Raw genomic sequence first — 18,223 nt, forward strand, 5'->3', positions numbered from 1 at the left:
CAGGTCTCCGTAATACCTGCCAGGTCCGCTCCCCCCTCCTGAATAAGATTGCAAATGAGGGGGGCTTTATTTACCACGGACCTGGCATTGCACGACAGCAGCCGAAGGCTCGGGCCCTGAGAGTCTGAACAGCCTGGGATACGAGAAGGGCTATGGGGACCGGGGCGCGCCACCGCTCGAAGATAGCGAGTGCACGCCCCCACCACATGATGCGGCCCCCTGCTCCCGCCATATCTGCCCCTCCCACTCAACACATTGATAGAAAAGCCCTCGACAGAATGGACTCTAATGTCCCCCTTACCCCCGGAATCTGCACCCTCCGTGGCCCCACTAACAGCTGGGCCGGACCCCTCCCCCCGTGGGTTAACCCCCAAACCCACACAACCCTCCCACCCCTTAAAATCCCTTAAAAATCTATCAAAAAGTTTCCCTAAAAAACCCCTCAATCCCCTTTTTGCAGCATGCCACCTCTCGGGGTGCCAAAGCCCGTCATAAAGGTAGGCCCTTGATAAAGTAGAGGGCCACACCTGCGAGAGGGGGGAGTCTCGCAGAATAAGAAGTTCTGTTGGTGAATACATCTAATCAATCAGTTAATTAATTAAGCTGGGGGAAGTCCACGGCCTGGGGGTAATCCAGATAGTCCAAGGTCTGGGGAGGGACATTCAATCAATTCCAAGTCAATAAATTCAATAAATCCAATAAATCCCACTGCTCTCTCACAGCAGTGGATGGAGTCTTAAGCCACTTTGAGGCCAGATGTTAACACCAGCTGCCCTCTCACGAAAGCTGGGAAGGGCCAAAAACCGCAGTCATCGTCCGGCTCCATACAAGGCTTGAAATCTGAGATACCTCACTCATGAATCAGGAGGCAAATCAGGGGGCTGTAGATGTCCATGGGAGGCAAATATCATCCTATTGTTCAGAGGAACCTCCAGATAATAAGTGGCCTCACAGAGGCTAACAGACCACGTGGGGCATAAGAGCTTGGCCTCAGGTCTTTTCCAACCGTCAGAACCAGCAATGTTTTTAGCTCGCCCCCATCCACATAAGGGAGGGGGGGGAAACCTCTGGGAGAGCCAGGAAGAGGCCCCCTCCAAGTAAGCCTCCCATCTAAGTTGTAATAGCAGTTCCAAAGAAACTGACATTAATAGTATATTGTGGTCAGAGGCTCCTCGCGCTCCCGAGCAAGTTCCTCCTCCTTTTCGCCCCCTCTGGTGCCATCCCTCACAGCCGCTCGTCCCAGTATTGTAGCAAGTGCCAGCCCGACGATCCCAGCTCTCGAAAAAATCTCCATCCATCGCTGGGAAGCCCCTGCCGTCCCCTCCAAAATTTGATGGTTTTTATTTCTTTATACTATCTTAATTATCTCAATAGTTTGATAAGTTTCTTTCAAAACTTTAATGTGTACTCCTAATGCTTTTGTTATTGGTCTTCCTTCTGTGTTTCCTTCTTCCTGTTTCTCCTTCCCTTAGCAATTTTTAAAAACTAAGGTTTTCCTGACTCAAGGAAGAGGAAGTGAAGTGCAAGGGGGAAGAAAGGCATGTAAGAAACAAAAGTATGACTCAAATCTCCAAAACCTGCTGTTCCATTATAGTCCAAGTGATCCTGAGAATGAGCTTGGCTGAGTTTGAACAAACTAGACCAAACCGAATATACTGCATAATAGCTTTACACATGAAGTGTACTTAACCACTGAGTAGCTTTGAACATTGGGAAGTGGTCTGGTGAACCTTTCTATGATCTAGGGTTGGCTTTTGAATGGGAAAACGAGGAGATTCATACCTGTGTCCCTTTTCATTGCAGCTGTGTCAGACCCAAGCAGTACAGTTCACCGACCTCAGCCTCTTCCACCAAGCACGGTACACCAAAGCAGCCTCCCTTCAAATCCAGACAGCAGCTCTGCCTACTGCCTACCAACCACAAGGCACGGCTTTTCCAGCTATACAGACAGCTTTGTGCCTCCATCCGGGCCCTCAAATCCTATGAACCCTGCCATTGGCAATGGCCTTTCACCTCAGGTCAGTCCTGCTTTTTCAGACACAGGATTTGCTGTATACCCAAACTAAATTATCTGTTGCCCAAGGCCGTCATACAATGATTTGCCAAATTTAAACCATAAAGTATTCTTTATATAAGCCACATGATTTCAGTTTGCTAGTTTCCTCCCTCCTCCCTTTTCTACTGACAGAATCAAAAGTCATAGCTTATATTTAGTTTAAGGCAATGTTTCATAATGCAGTCCCAAAGCCTTCTTGCTTGTATTCGGCTGTCAGGCATGTTTGATGTGGTGCTTTTCCATAATATATATTTTTAAAGTTGATTTCTTTCCTTTCCCTTCCTTTAAAAAAAAACAAAACTCTCCAGAGTCATTGATTTTGGTCTTGATTCTTTGTCATGAAAATAATGAAAAAGATATGTACTGTTTAAATTTAACCTTAGGAGTAGGTTGCTCATTACCTCAGCTGATGAGCAATCCACATTAAGCTGAGCTATAATCGAATTATGAATACATAAATTAAGAGCATTACTGCTCTCAAGAAGCTTATAATGACTTGAAGGACATAATTGTTTTCCTAATTTGCATGAGCTTTTCTTGGATGATCATGTTAATAAATTGCCTTGATAATTGAGTGCCAGAAAAGGTTGGTTAAACTTCCTACTTCTGGCACAAGTCTTCAGCTTGATATTATTAGTTTCTGCTAAAATATTCTGCAGCTTATTCTATTAGCGTGGATTTAGCACAGGTGTTTTGGAGAGGTATCCACTGAATTTTGAGCAATGTTACAGAATTGGGAGGAGGAAGCAATCTATAATTACAATCAGGAAATCTCTTCAGGGATGTGAGAATTTTAACAGCTTTATTTTCTTTCTGCTCTTTCTCTGTGGGGTTAAAAAAACAGAAGGAAGCTTGGAATGACACAAATGAAAAGTGAAAAGACAATTATACTGAATTACACACTAATCACTGACTATCACCACTGCGTAAGCAGTAAGAGGGCATTCTAATAGGCAGAAAATGAGATTTTAATAGCACAAAGGGTGGCCAAAATAACGACTCCTATATCTTTCGCTTTTTTCATTTTCTGCAACTTGAGGTCTGCATCTCCAGAGCACACTTCCTGGTTTCTGTACCATGGTGATAACTCTGTGCAGCTGAAGAGTTCAAAGGCAATAGAGTTGAAAAGGATGAATAGCAAAGGCAATGAAATAAACATTTTTGCCTAAAGGCAAAAGTTCATAAACTCTTTTTTTGTAACAGTAAATGTAATTAAGTTTCAGTGATTCCTATAGCACATAGTGTGATACTAAACTGTACCTCAGCAAAAAGAAAGATAGGCTGCCATTTGAAAGCAAGTTGATATATTTTTCAGTAGCACTTTAATAGAGGGTTTTCAAGATTCTCAATTTCTAAGTGTAATCTTTAACAAAAGGCTTGACATTTTATGATGCTGCAGTGATCCCATAATTTCTGGCATTAGAACAAAAACATTGTTGACAGTTAATGTCTTAATGTTTTCTCAAAATTATTGAGACAACAATAATTATTAAGTTGTGAAAGAACAATGGAAAAGTTCAGTGATATTGAATCAATTATAGTTAATGTCCCTGATATTCCACTAAATAAACCAACCACCTTACTATTTTGATGACTAAACTGGGATCTGGGAACTAGTAAAATGGAACAGCCTGGAGCTCTGTGCCTAAGAAATACAGTTTTCATACAAAAGGCATAATATTTAAGAATTTATTGCTATGAATATAGCCAAGGATTTATTGTGATGCTATTTTAGATGTTGGTTGCACAACTAATTTGAGAAGGCACTGTATTCAACACAAAACACCAGAAGTCTGCTTTTGTGATATAGAGTGATATAGAGTATTACATCAACTACCCACATAAGTGTACATACAATCCACTCATAAAAACTAATGTGATGTTGTTAAAGTAAGATACAGATTCTGGAACATGAAAGTCTGAAACTTTTAAACCTCCATCATTGCCAGTTATTTATTTTTTTCAGAGATTCTGGAATGTCAACATTTTGAATCCATTTCCAGTTTGAATTCAGGCACTAAATGAAATTACCTGAAGATAATATGAATTGCTGAAATCATATTATAACTTATTTAAAGTTGAGTAAAACTAGTTTTCATAGAATATTGAGTTGGAAGAGATAATTCTGCATTTGTAAAAATTACAGATGTGTGTGTGTGTGTGTGTGTGTGTGTATGCAGTCTCCTCACATTTTTCAATTTAATCCCAAAGAAAGACTTCATGAGGCAATTCATTTACTGGGCATTATGGTATTAATCACTAAAAGGGATAGAATCTTGTTGAAAAATTTCTTCTTTCCCTGAAAACAGTTAAGATAAATCATTTGTCCAATTTCTCTGCCCATAGTTTTGGGGGAAGAAATTTGAAGCCAGATAATCTTCAGAGTGATGAAAAGATATGCACCATTAAAAATAGTGCCAGCAATAGCACCCTATCTCATGCCTAATAATTAAAAATGCAAAAAAATAAAGACTTCAAATAAGTTTTCAAGCATCAAAAAAGCTTCTTTGGTGGGAGATAGGAGACAATTTTTGAGAAATTGGAAGACAGATTTTGGGCCTATACCACATTAGTATAAAGTATATCTTAATTTGTATTGAAAGAACGAACAAGAATTCATCTGAGTTCTAAAGCTGTACATCTCAACTTCTTTCAGATTTAGAGCAAATCTGTATTTCTCATCAGGTTGACTGATTCTTTTTTTGGTATCTGTTTTAGTCATTAATACTTGATGGTGGTAAGGGCTCTTCTGCCACAAATGGTTGATCTTTGCTGGAATAAAGATTAATGATGTCAAGATTCAATGTGGCCTTTGCCACCTGGCGCTTTCAATGTATGGAAGTATCTCCACTTGTAGGCAGTCAGCAAGGATAACTGCTATGGTTGAAGACATCTAGAAAGTATTTGGTTGGGAAAGTTGGTTCTCAAATCAGTTATATATGTTTTTTAAAAAAAATCCATTCTGTGATCCCAAGACCCGGACAACACAGATATAAGAGGTATAATATATGTAATTTATATAAATTTTACATTTGAGTATGTTTTGTAGAGCATGTTGCTGAAGATCCAGGTAGACTTGTCTGGAAGTTGAGTCATGACAATTGGACTTCTTTTGTTTTTGGTTTGACATGTTTTGCTGTTTAGAAGCTACTTGGATAAGCAGCAAAACAATTCAAACCAAAAAGAAAAAAAGTTCAGTTGCCATGACTCAACTTTCAGACATCAAGTATAGCACATATATAAATTGTACATTTAATGTCAGCTCTTTTTATTACATTTTCTAGGTCGATACAATAACTTTCAGACTATTGCTGTTTTTTCTGCAAATGAGACAAAATTTTATCAGTTTCTTTTGATAAACACTTGTGAAGCCTAAAACACAGAGACAAAGCTACTACTTGCCTGCTGTGAACGTAATAACACTGCTGATTTGGTATATTGCTTAACACTTTCTTTTCAGAAAAAAAATGACATTAAAATCCAGTGTACAATACTATCCATTTATTAATTTGTTTATTGCTTTGCTTAGGATTTCAACATTTAAGATATTGCAACATACCTTTGCAGTTTTTCAGAGAAGACATGTCAAATTATTGCTAAAATGTAGTTATTTCTGTCTAAAAAGTCAAGAATCATAAGTGGGAATCAAAAACGCATGAAACAAAAAACAAAACTGAATGGATATCTTGTATTAAAAAAAAGAAAAACATCTATGATCTAGAGGCGGCCCACAGACCATTAAGCAAATATTTTTCTAATTTGTTGCTATTGTATTTGTTTGTTTTCAGAAGAAGTTCTAGGGAGGATTTATATCTGAGGAACCAAAATAATTTCTCATATAGGCATTGATATATGAGAAAAAAGTGATAGAAATATTTTTTTTTAAAAAAAATTTATGTGTGAAAAAATCCAGCTGATCTATTATTTTAGCATCACAATGTTATTTTTAATCATTAGGAATGGCAATTCCTAGATGCTACCACTAATAAACATTATTTCAGGAACTACTGAGGAGTTAGGCAAAGTATAGTGAATTCTGGATTGTTTAGTGCAGATTTAAACCTGGTTGGGCCAGGAGGGGGGACTCCCCCTCGTTGAGATGTGCCCACCGGGTTTCCGTGCATTTCATCAGCCGAGGGCTCAGGGTAGGGGTGGAGGAGTGGCGGTTATTATAAAGGAAGGTCTCAACCCTAGGGAGACCACTGTACCTCAGATTGCTGGATGTGAGTCTCTCCTTGTGAAGTGGGGCTATGGGATGCAGGTGGGCTTGCTGATTGTGTACCTGGCTCCCTGCTGCATGGCAGCGGCCCTGCCCGAGCTCCTCAGCGTCATAGCCGGGGTGGCGGTTGAAACCCCCAGGCTTATGGTCATGGGGGATTTCAACCTGCCGTCCATCGGTGAGACGTCTGAGGTGGCTCAGGAGTTCATGGCTTCCATGACAGCCATGGACCTGACCCAGTTAATTCATGGCCCTACTCATATAGGAGGACACACTCTGGACTTGGTTTTTATCTCTGGTCAGTGGTCGAATGGTCTAGATACAGGGGATATAGTCATTGAACCCCTGTCATGGTCAGACCATTCTCTCCTTAGATTTGACTTTCTGACCACCACACCCTGCTGCAGGGAGGCGGAACCGACTAGGTGGTTCCACCCCAGGCGCCTGATGGATCCTGATAGGTTCCAAATGGAGCTTGGGCCATTTCCTGAGACTCTGGTTCACGACTTGACGGAAGATCTGGTGGCCGCCTGGGATAGGGCGGCCACTGGTGCTTTAGATCGGGTCGTGCCTTTGCGGCGTCTGACTTGGCGCCGAATCAGCCCAGCTCCTTGGTTCTCCGAGTAGCTGAGGGAGATGAAGCGCCGGAAAAGACGCCTAGAGAGTAGTTGGAGGGTTAGTCATTCTGGATCTGACCGAGCACTAGTGAGGTCTTATATCAAGACCTACTTGGTGGTGATAAAAGCGGCGAAGTGTAACTACTTCTCCGCTCTTATCGCGTCGGCAGATAATCGCCCAGCCACCTTGTTTAGGGTGACCCGCTCCCTTGTCCATCTGGAAGCGCGGGAAGACCCCTTGCAAGGGCGTGCTGAGGATTTTGTGTATTATCTGCACAATAAAATTGCTCAGATTCAGGACGGTTTGGACTCTGACTGGGTGGGTTCAGGCGATGTATCTGAGGTGGGTCTTGAGAATGTCATCTGGGAGGAGTTCGATCCTGTGACTCCTGAGGACGTGGACAGGATGCTGGGGAGATTGAACACAACCACATGTTTATTGGACCCGTGTCCCTCCTGGCTGGTGCTGGCTACCTGGGAGGTTACATGAGGCTGGCTCCAGAGGATTATTAATGCTTCTCTGAGTGAGGGTATCTTACCTCCCACCTTGAAAGAGGCGGTGGTGAGGCCCCTCCTCAAGAAGCCCTCTCTGGATCCGGCTGTTTTGGCAAACTACCATCCTGTCTCCAATCTTCACTTTGTGGCGAAGGTTGCCGAGAGTGTGGTGGCGCGACAGCTCCCACAGTACCTGGATGAAGCTGTCTATCTGGATCCGTTCCAGTCCGGCTTCAGGCCTGGGTACAGCATGGAAACAGTGTTGGTCGCGTTGGTCGATGATCTCTGGAGGGCTCGGGACAGGGGATGTTCCTCTGTCCTGGTCCTATTAGATCTCTCAGTGGCTTTTGATACCATCGACTATGGTATCATGCTGTGCCGGCTGGAGGAGTTGGAAGTGGGAGGCACTGTCCTACGGTGGTTCTCCTCTTATCTCTCCGACCGGTCGCAGTCCGTGTTGGCTGGGGGCAGAGGTCAACCTCGAGGCACCTTGTTTGTGGGGTGCTGCAAGGGTCGGTCCTCTCGCCTCTCCTGTTCAACATTTATGTGAAGCCACTGGGTGAGATCATCCGTGGATTTGGGGTGCAATGCCATCTGTATGCTGATGATACTCAGCTGTACATCTCCATCCCAGACCACCCCAAGAATGCTCTTGAAGTGATGTCCCGGTGCCTGGAGGCCGTGCGAGTCTGGATGGGGAGGAACAGGCTTCGACTCAACCCTTCCAAGACCGAATGGCTGTGGATGCCGGCGTCCCGATATAGCCAGCTGGTGCCATCTCTGGCTATTGGGGGTGAGTCATTGGCCCCCACAGAGAGGGTTCGCAACTTGGGTGTCCTCCTGGATTCACGGCTGTCTTTAGAAGAGCACATTACGGCCGTGGACAGGGGGCTTTCTATCAGGTTCGCCTGATACGCCAGTTGGGTCCCTTTCTGGATCGGGACTCCCTATGCACGGTCACTCATGCCCTCTTCACCTCTCGCCTGGACTACTGCAATGCTCTCTACATGGGGCTCCCCTTGAGGAGCACTCGGAAGCTCCAGCTGGTCCAGAATGTGGCTGCGCGGGTAATTATGGGGGCGACATGGCGCTCCCATGTGACACCTTGCCTGCGCGAGCTGCACTGGCTTCCGGTGGTCTTCCGGGTGCGCTTCAAGGTATTGGTTCTCACCTTTAAAGCGCTCCATGGCTTAGGGCCCGGTTATTTACGAGACTACCTTCTGCCACCGATAACCTCCCACCGGCCAACTCGGTCCCACAGAGAGGGCCTCCTCAGGGTGCCGTCGGTCAAGCAATGTCGACTGATGACCTCCAGGGGGAGAGCCTTCTCTGTGGGGGCACCCGCCCTCTGGAACGAGCTACCCCCAGGAATACGACTAATCCCGGACCTCCGTACCTTCTGTCGAGCTTTGAAGACCTTCCTATTTCAGCAAGCTGGGCTGGCTTAAAATTTTAATGGGTTATTTTAAGGGTAATGGGTTTTAATTTTTGGGAAGCCAATTTGATTTAATTCTGTTTTTAAATTATTTTAAATTTTATATTGTATGTATTTTAATTTTGGCTGTTCACCGCCCTGAGTCCTTCGGGAGAAGGGCGGTATACAAATTTAAATAATAAATAAATAATAAATAAACAGTTGTAAGTTTGAAAAATGGCCATAAGTCACTTTTTTCAGTGTCATTGGAATTTAGCGAATGGTCATTAAACAAACTGTTGTAAGTCAAAGACTACCTGTATATGATTAAATAATATATGTTAATGAAGCCAAGGAGAATTATTTGTGCTTCCTGAATGTTTAAAGTGAATCACATATTTAGCCTTTTCAGTAAAGAATAAAAACAAAAAAATAATTGCATACATAATCACTATTACAGTATCGTCTTTCATAGATGCCAATCTATTTCTTTAAGTATATGGAATATCATTCCAAAATAATCTGGAGGAGGGGGAAGAATAGATAATTAGCAGTGTAGCAATAAGACAATAGAATAAGAGGGATAAAAAGAGTAACCCTTAAGGTGGATGCAATGAAGGAGTGAATCTGGAAGATGGTGGTTTGCCTAAAATACGGTATTTTAACTGAGATAATAGTTGATTGTAACTCTAAAAACTGGGTTCATTGGCACGTGTGAGAGTCAGTGAGATGATCTGAAGAATTTTATCTCTTTTTCTGGAGAAGGTTATGCTTTTTTAAAAAATTTTTTAGGGTAAATAGGGAGGTGGATTTCCCTAGGGAAAAAGGGATCACAGCAGGTAATGCCATCCATCTAAGCAGTAGTTTGAAATGTTCAGTGCAGTGATGAATGAGAGTATGTGACCCACATCTGTTTTACATTAAAATGGATCAGTGCCCTGACATCCTTAGGAGCATTTGTCAAGATTCCCTGGACAGAGCTTCTGTAAATTACATGCTGCAAATGTGTCATGGTCAGATAAGAGGGTGTCATTAACTCCACTAAAGTTTACTCATGATCCTGTCACTTCAGCTTAATACTTTAACAGCCAATAATTTTCTTGGTGTTGATTCATTAAAAGTTTTCAATCACGATAAGGAGAGAGCCAGGAAAAAAAAGGCCCCCAAATACAGAACATGCTTGCCTTCCATCAATTACATTGCAGACATAGTTACAGAGCATTTTAAATGCAAGCATGCGTAAATGCATTAAAACATGTGAGGATTTTATTCCAGTCCTATTAAGTGACATCATATTTCACTGAAATAACAGAATTTGCATCCTTGAGACTAGATGTGTCCTGCTTAATAATTTGATAGATGTTGCTATTTGGGGAATTCTTGACTATATACATATCCCCTGAGAAACTAGAGCTAGGTAAAAAGGCTGGTTTAGATCTGAATCAGACTTGACACTTGGACAAAATGAATATATAAGAGAGAAATAAAGATATTAAATTTTCCTGACAATGATCCAGAACTGATTTTCCATGCTCCCTTGTGGGATTTCTTTTTAATATTTTAGTCTGGCTTACTGCCCTAAGAGTCCTGATGTTTTCCATCCAACTCCTACCTGGGCTCTAACATATTCAGTTTTTGAAGGTGTACCATCACTTTTCTCAGATGCTTTTACATTACAGTAATCCTCATTTGGTGACTACAATTGACACTGGCAACTTGGTCATTAAGTGAAACGGTCACAAAGTGAAATCACAACTGTGCTTATTATCTTACTTCAACTTTTCTTTGCTTTAAAGACCTTTACAAAAATTGTAAATGTGAGGAGTGGTTGTAAAATTGCTTTTTCATCACTGCAAACAGTCACTAAATGAAACTGTCACTAAATAAGAAGTACTTATACTGTATATAAGCTTAAAATATAATTGTGCACCAGCTGCGCATATTCATTCATTCATTCATTCATTCATTCATTCATTCATTCATTCATTCATTCATTCATTACATTTATATACTGAGGCATACTACTTAGAGAGCCTTGGTGGCACAGCAGACTAAAGCACAGTTAAGTAACACCAGCTGCCTGCAATTACTGCAAGTTCAAATCTCACTAGGCTCAAGGTTGACTCAGCCTTCCATCCTTTCGAGGTAGGTAAAGTGAGGACCTGGTTTGTGGGGGCAATAAGCTGACTTTGTATAAAAAAGTACACCGCTGGGGGGGGGGCGAAAGCCCTACTAAGGTATATACAAAAGTATGAAGCCTATTGCTTAACGCATTGTAAGCTGCCCTGAGTCTCCAGAATAGGGGGGCATATAAATTGAACCAATAAATAAATAAATAAATAAATAAATAAATAAATAAATAAATAAATAAATAAATAAATAAATAAATAAAATATGAAGTCAGAAATTGTGCACGAATTACAAGACATCTGATATTTCATTCCCAGCATTAATGACAGTTCAGATACATCTCCAACTCTCTGGTCCCTCTATCAACAGCACCTCAATTTGTGGAAACTTCTTCCAAAATCAGTAACTTGGTTTTCATTATTTTGAATGTACCTAGATGTTTCTGTACAATCAGGACTTTAATTCTGCACATTTAATATTTATTTTCAGTATTCATGCTATACTGTATTTCATTTTCATTATTTGTGATATCTTTTGTTTCATTACTGTATTGTTTTATATTTTATAACTCCTTGCTAGATATTTATGAGTCAGTGGATGTAATTAATAAAAACAATAAATATATAGGTATTCTCTATGAAGAAAAATTGCTGCTGCACTGAAAAGATTTCATTTTATTTTTTTGCTTCAGTTACATAAAAAATGTGGCATAAATCACTGAGTTTAATCTTTGATTTAAAGGGGCAAAATTTTTCACTTTTCATCTAATTTGAGTAGAATGCAATGTAATAATACATTTGATTCAACTGAAATTTACATAGATATGTAAACAAAAACTGAATGAAGTCTCTCAAGGAAAAAAAATAAATTCCAAGTTAGACTGAACTTCTGAGTTTTTTTCCCTTTCTTTTTTAAGTAGTTAACAGGAATGAATCCATATTCCAAACAGCTAAGACATGAATATATTTATTTCATATTTGTTTTCCTTTTTCTTTCATTGTTGGAAGTTCAAAAGATTAACATTAAAATGTATGATGCATATAATGTACATAAAACAACGTTGCCTTAAAAGAACTTCAAAATTATATGGTCTTTTATCAGATTTGCTAAAATAACACTTTAATATAATGAATGCAGAAGTTGTTTGTTTTTCAACAATACAACTTTTTAAAGGAAACCAACCACAGCAGCAGTAAGAACCTTGGAAATCATGTCAAGCTGCCTCAAGGAGTCCCCATGTTGAGATTGGTAGCAAATAAATTTAACAAACAAACAAACAAATGAATTAAATAATATAAATAACCCCCCAGTTCATTTTTCTTTGTTATATAAATCTCAGTAGGTGGCAACACTTAAATGACTTTGACTGACCATAGAAGCTAAGTGAAGTGAACTTTATCCTAGTTAGTACTTGGATGGGTGACTATCTCAGAAGGCTAAGACTTTTGACCAGCGTAGGAAGCAAATAAATAGATAACTTAATCCTGCAACAAGGCAGTGGCAAAAAACTTCCATACTGCTGTGAGGAAAACCACATGGAAGTTTATTTATTATTTATTTATTTATTTATTTATTTATTTATTTATTTATTTATTTATTTATTTATTTATTTATTTATTTTTATATGCCACCCTTCTCTGGAGACTCAGGGCGGCTTACAATGCGTTAAGCAATAGCCTTCATACTTTTGTATATTTTATACAAAGTCAGCTTATTGCCCCCACAAACCGGGTCCTCATTTTACCCACCTTAGAAAGGATGGAAGGCTGAGTCGACCTTGAGCCTGGTGAGAATTGAAGTTGCAGTAATTGCAGGCAGCTGGATGTTAAATGCTGCCTTAGTAGGAGGCATTAGCCTCCTACGCCACTCAGGCTCTTTCACTAGGAGTCAAACTTGAGGACCCCAATTTTTGTCACTTTCACGTATTTGTAAACTAACAATAATCTAAATTGCAATGATATTTTATTTCCAGAAAAGGCAGAACTTTAGAAAAAAAATGTTACAGTTGAATTTATATCACTAGAAAATGCAGGAACTGGAAATGTCTTTTTGTATGTTATTCTGGTTGGGATGGGAAAGAAGAAAGCTACAGGTGCTATAGGAAGATATCTCATTGGGGAAGCATACTATATATTATTTATCCCTTGTAGACTCTTTGGGAAAACAAACTTTTAAATGTGTCTCAGAGTAAGTTCTCTATTAGCCCAAGCATTTAGGTGAAAGCCAACAGTGCCCTTTCAGTAACTCCTTGTTCCCGTGCTATAAGGTCATGACACATATCACAAGGCAGAGTTTCTGCCTTTAGGCAACTTTTCTTATGACTTTCAAAGAGAATGGTCTCAAAATCTAATTATTTAGATGCTAATCAACAGCAGCACGATTTTGAAAGCCTCCAAAGATATTTCTGAAACAACTACTTTAGTAATGCTGTTGCTTTTTTCGTCCTCAAAGATAGGGAAGCACTGCATAACACCTATACTTGATAACGATGATTAAAAACTTAATTTAATTTAATCTGCTTGTTTTTTTTATTAAGTTTAGACAAGATGGAAGCAAATTTTACAATGATTGTCAAGAATTTGGAGATGAGTAATCCCTGTTATAAATGAAATATGAATTACAAATACTACAAAGCTTAGAATGGAAAAGAGGGCCATCATAACATATTGATAAATTGAATGAAGTTTTGGGAAGCATAATTCTACTCTATCCCATGGAAATTAAGGACCAAAATACCACTCAATGCTACTCAAAGAAATACTGGCAAACAGAAAGGCAACACTAAAAGGCAGAACTCCAGATTTATTCAAAAATTATGGATTGAAAATGTAATTTCTGCTTGATATTTTAGTAAAAAATTAGCTTTTTATGAGATTAGTTTTAATCACCAAAATTTGACCTCCTAAAAATTGTGCTACATTCCAGAACTTCAAGTTCTTGAGTTATGATAATTTACTGTAGAATTAAATTTGGGAGAAAATGTGGATTTATTTAATTGCACTTATTTGCATCCTGCTATTTGAGCAACTATAGCAAGTTAACAATAGTATATTCAAAACACCCATAAAATGTATAACAATGTTTAAAAATCTCTGAAAATGTGTTCCTGGGTTTTTAACACAACCCCCCTCCCAAGCCCTCCAGAGGAAAAATAGTAAAATCCTGTTCTTCTCTCTTCCAGTGTATCAACTGTGGGAATTGATGTAATTGTTTTAAAAAACAACTAAATCTAATTATTGAAAGTAGTAAATGGAATTTATAAATTCAACAGCTGTTTTCCAAATTCATTTACTACAACTATTGAATATTAACAGGCTTGCAACATTTGAGATGGGGTTTTGTTATTGTTTGTTTTATTTTGCTTTTTAAAAAAGAGAGTAAACAGCATCTGTAGATTACTTTGATTTTTTTTTGTGTGTGTGTGGAATCACTGGACTTTGAAGTTGTATACCAGCTGCTTGCATTTATATCATGTAATGCAAAGTCCGTATGGGGCAACTCACAAAATTGCAGCGAGTTTATAAAGGGATTTATTTCAAGTTTAGTAAGGCCGTAGCCATTGAGTGAACTCTGGTGAATTTTATTTACAGTGAAGGGTCCAACTGAAAATTTCATCTACTTAGTGTGGCCCTAATTTCCTATATAAGAAAAAAATGCCTGTATCACTGTCTATAACATCTGCTAACTATATTTCTGTAGCTTCAGAGAAACTAGAGCTATGGTAATGTTAGCTTCACCACCTTCAAGTTTCTTCTCCAGATAAAATCTGTCCACTATACAGAATCTGGCTATCTAGAGAAGCTGCTACAGATATCCCTAGAGAGACTATGGCAATGGAAACCCAGAAAACAGCATCCTTGGTCATAACCACACATTGTAAATTAAGTCATCCGTTTGAGATACTCACCTTTTATCCTTCAAAAAGGCAACTGAAGATATTCCTCTTCTACAGGGCTTTTTCTGGGGGATGGGTGGGGGTGGAAAGATGGTTGTGTTAAAAAATTAGCAACACATTTTTAGAGGCTAAAAAAAGCATTCAATAATCTTATGGATATTTTTAATATTGTATTGTAAACTTGCTAGAGTGCTCAAGAAGGTAGACAATTCAATTATTTTTGCAAATTTTATACCCTCATGTTTTCTGCAAAACATGCTATCCTAAAAACCATAGATTTTCATCATTAATATAAAAAGAAAAATTTCCCATGGTTTTGAAAAGTTTAAGAAGTGCTGTGGTGCATGTTCAATAATATGATTATAATAATATAATATAATATAATATAATATAATAATATAATATAATATAATATAATATAATATAATATAATATAATATAATATAATATAATATAATATAATATAATATAATATAATATAATATAATATAATATAATATAATATAATATAATAATACAATACAATACAATACAATACAATACAATACAATACAATACAATACAATACAATATAAATGCAATGCATAGCATAACATAGCATAGCATAACATGCAGTGCACATCAGAGATTTAAAGAAAAGGATTTTCATTCCAATATAATCTATTTCTCTATATATATGTATATATGTGTGTGTAAGTTTATATACTGTATATTGTGTGTGTGAGTGAGTTCTTTGCATTATGCAGGCCTTACAGAGCACACTAGAGATTTAAAGAAAAGGATTTTCATTTCAATGTTCAAGAGTAATAAAAATACACTACAGCTAATGACTTTTGTTGCTTAAATGTTTGGGAGGTTGTTGATTAAAACAACCAAACCAAACACATCTCTCTTTGAACCTCCACAGGGCATTTCTAGTTCTTTTGACTATCTTTGATCTTGCAACTGGTTTTAGTTTCCCTTGTAAATTTAAAGCCATAATTTCTCAATCAAGTTTAAAGAAAATTGTAATTTAGATTTGGTGCTGTCTTTTCTTTGCTGGCATTACTGTGCTTTTGCCCTGTGTATCATTTTAAAGGATGTCAGTGGTAGCAGACAAGCGTCTTTGCCTGAAACACAAGGTAACAGGCAGGGATGGGAAACAAAAGAATGGGGCCAGAATGACTGTGCTTGCTCCTTCTTTGTTGTATAAGAACATAAAAATATTGGACAGGTTTGTATCTGTGTTATAATATGTACAATATTGATGTTAATCAGGACACATATTGTTTTTCACAACTTGGGCATCTGCTATCATGTGATGGGAAACCAACATATACTCTTTAATGGGAAAACCAGATTCCTCCAGTTAAATAACTGTTGCTTCTTTTTTACAGAACAATAAATAGAATCATAGAATTTTAAAGAACTAACACTATAGAATATTAGTACCTTAAAAATAATCATGCTGAAAACATGTTACATATAAAAGATGTCATTGTGATCACACGTTAGAAATCACACATTAGAGATTTTCCGGGATAAGTTACAGAATGTTTGTATATTAGAATAGAATGCCAGTTATATGTTATTACCGAAATTTGTGTGACGTGTCTATTTTTTTTTTGGGGAATCAAAGAACAGAAACCAAGTAGATATAGAAATAATAAAGTAATTGGTGGATTATTTCAAATATAGCTTTCGTGCTACTTAACCTCACCTTCTCTCCCTTTCTTTTTTATTTTAGGTAATGGGCCTCTTAACTAACCATGGAGGAGTTCCGCACCAGCCCCAGACTGACTACGCCTTATCACCATTAACTGGGGGTTTAGAGCCAACCACCACAGTGTCTGCTAGTTGTAGTCAAAGACTAGATCATATGAAAAGTTTAGATAGCCTGCCGACATCTCAGTCATACTGTCCACCAACATACAGCACTACTGGTTACAGTATGGAGCCTGTCCCAGGCTATCAGTATGGGCAATATGGACAAAGTGAGTATCAAGTCATCAACAATGTATGTGTGTTCCTGGAATCTATGTCTTCATCATATATTCTGGTTTTTTTTAACCAATTAAGAATCTCATTAAACCAATGAGCAGTCATCAATTGCATAACAATTAAGGTGCTGGTTTGGACTGGGAGGAACCAAGTTCAAAACTATCCTTGATTGGGCAAGCTAACTGAGTTGCAGAATTAGATTGTCTTCCCCAACAAACTCATTCTTGTTGAGCTAAAATTGGAGGCAGGAGAACTGTGCATACTGCTTTAAGCAGTTAGACAAAAGGTTGGACCTCTTTATGGCCAATTTATGAAAAATATTTAGTCATAAACCTGCAGGAGATTAGTTCTGGACTGACAACTCTATTTAGAGGCTGAGTCCTTTCTACTGTACGTGGTGATGATCAGATAAGTATAGATCAACCTAGCAACATCTGCAGGAAACCTGATGGTGCCAAAATGATGACACACATGATAACATAATTGTGTAAATACTTTGATTACATACTTGTGTCAGAATATCTTTCTTAACAAGTATTTATTCCAGGTGCTTGTGTGATTACATTGTCACTCATGTATCACCATTAGCCTCCCCTTCATGTATCACCATTAGCCTTCCCTTCCTCCTGCCCCCACTCATATTTAGTTTTTAGCAGATATAGTAAGTTGCACTTATACTGGTTGCACCACAGTGGATGCAACACCTTAATCAATCCTTTCCTACCCTGGCCACATTGAAATAACCTGGATGAACAGTTATCAGTCCTAGCTAGTATATTCCTAGGTAATGTTGACTAGACTAGCTGTCATGATGGAGGCCATTCAGGATAGCTGTAGGACACCTGGTTAGGGAAGACTGCCTTGATGTATCACTTGATGATTTGGAAGATGTTGTATTTTCAGTGACCTTGTTGTTTCTAAGAAGCCTTCTTTACTTTTTGGGGGATTAAAAATATAATCCAGCAATGGCTAGGAAAAAAGAAGGAAAGTGATATTTGCAGATTTCTCAGCAAAATCTGATGGGTAGCCAGATCTTATACTGTAGTAAAGTCTATGGTATACAGCAATGAGAATTACACCATTGTACTGAAATGTAAGTTTTGAGAGATATGAAAAACTTGGTACTTAAAAAAAAACAACCAAATTCGATTAAAACTTGATGGGGTCATGCTGCTTCTCAAACCACAAAATGCATACATGTAAAAGAGATACAGGTATATTTGATACACATTATATTTAATAATAACATATAGCATAATATTGTCTTCCAATAAAAATGCATTTTCTTCCTATTATAGAGATACATACATTTGCTGCTATGACAGTAGATTATTTCAGCAACATTTCTGCTGCATAATTATTTTCTAAAGTGATGTCAACAACATCTTGATGTTATTAATTGTTGAGACATGAAACC

At 38.4% G+C, this 18,223-nt stretch overlaps 1 protein-coding gene across 4 annotated transcripts in view; it reads left to right on the forward strand.

Annotated features, from left to right (window-relative positions):
• The window catches only part of PAX3 (paired box 3), a 93,935-nt gene that overhangs the window by 75,350 nt on the left and 362 nt on the right, over window positions 1–18,223 (forward strand). For all 4 annotated transcript variants that reach the window (XM_070944937.1, XM_070944934.1, XM_070944936.1 and 1 more), the window contains 2 exons: window positions 1,804–2,018; window positions 16,553–16,799. In XM_070944937.1, the coding sequence (XP_070801038.1) occupies window positions 1,804–2,018; window positions 16,553–16,799 (462 nt within the window). The remainder of the gene's footprint in view (window positions 1–1,803; window positions 2,019–16,552; window positions 16,800–18,223) is intronic.

Source organism: Pituophis catenifer, unplaced genomic scaffold (assembly GCF_029215685.1).
Source record: "Pituophis catenifer annectens isolate HBS135680 unplaced genomic scaffold, rPitCat1.0.hap2 SCAF_6, whole genome shotgun sequence".
NCBI lineage: Eukaryota > Metazoa > Chordata > Lepidosauria > Squamata > Colubridae > Pituophis > Pituophis catenifer.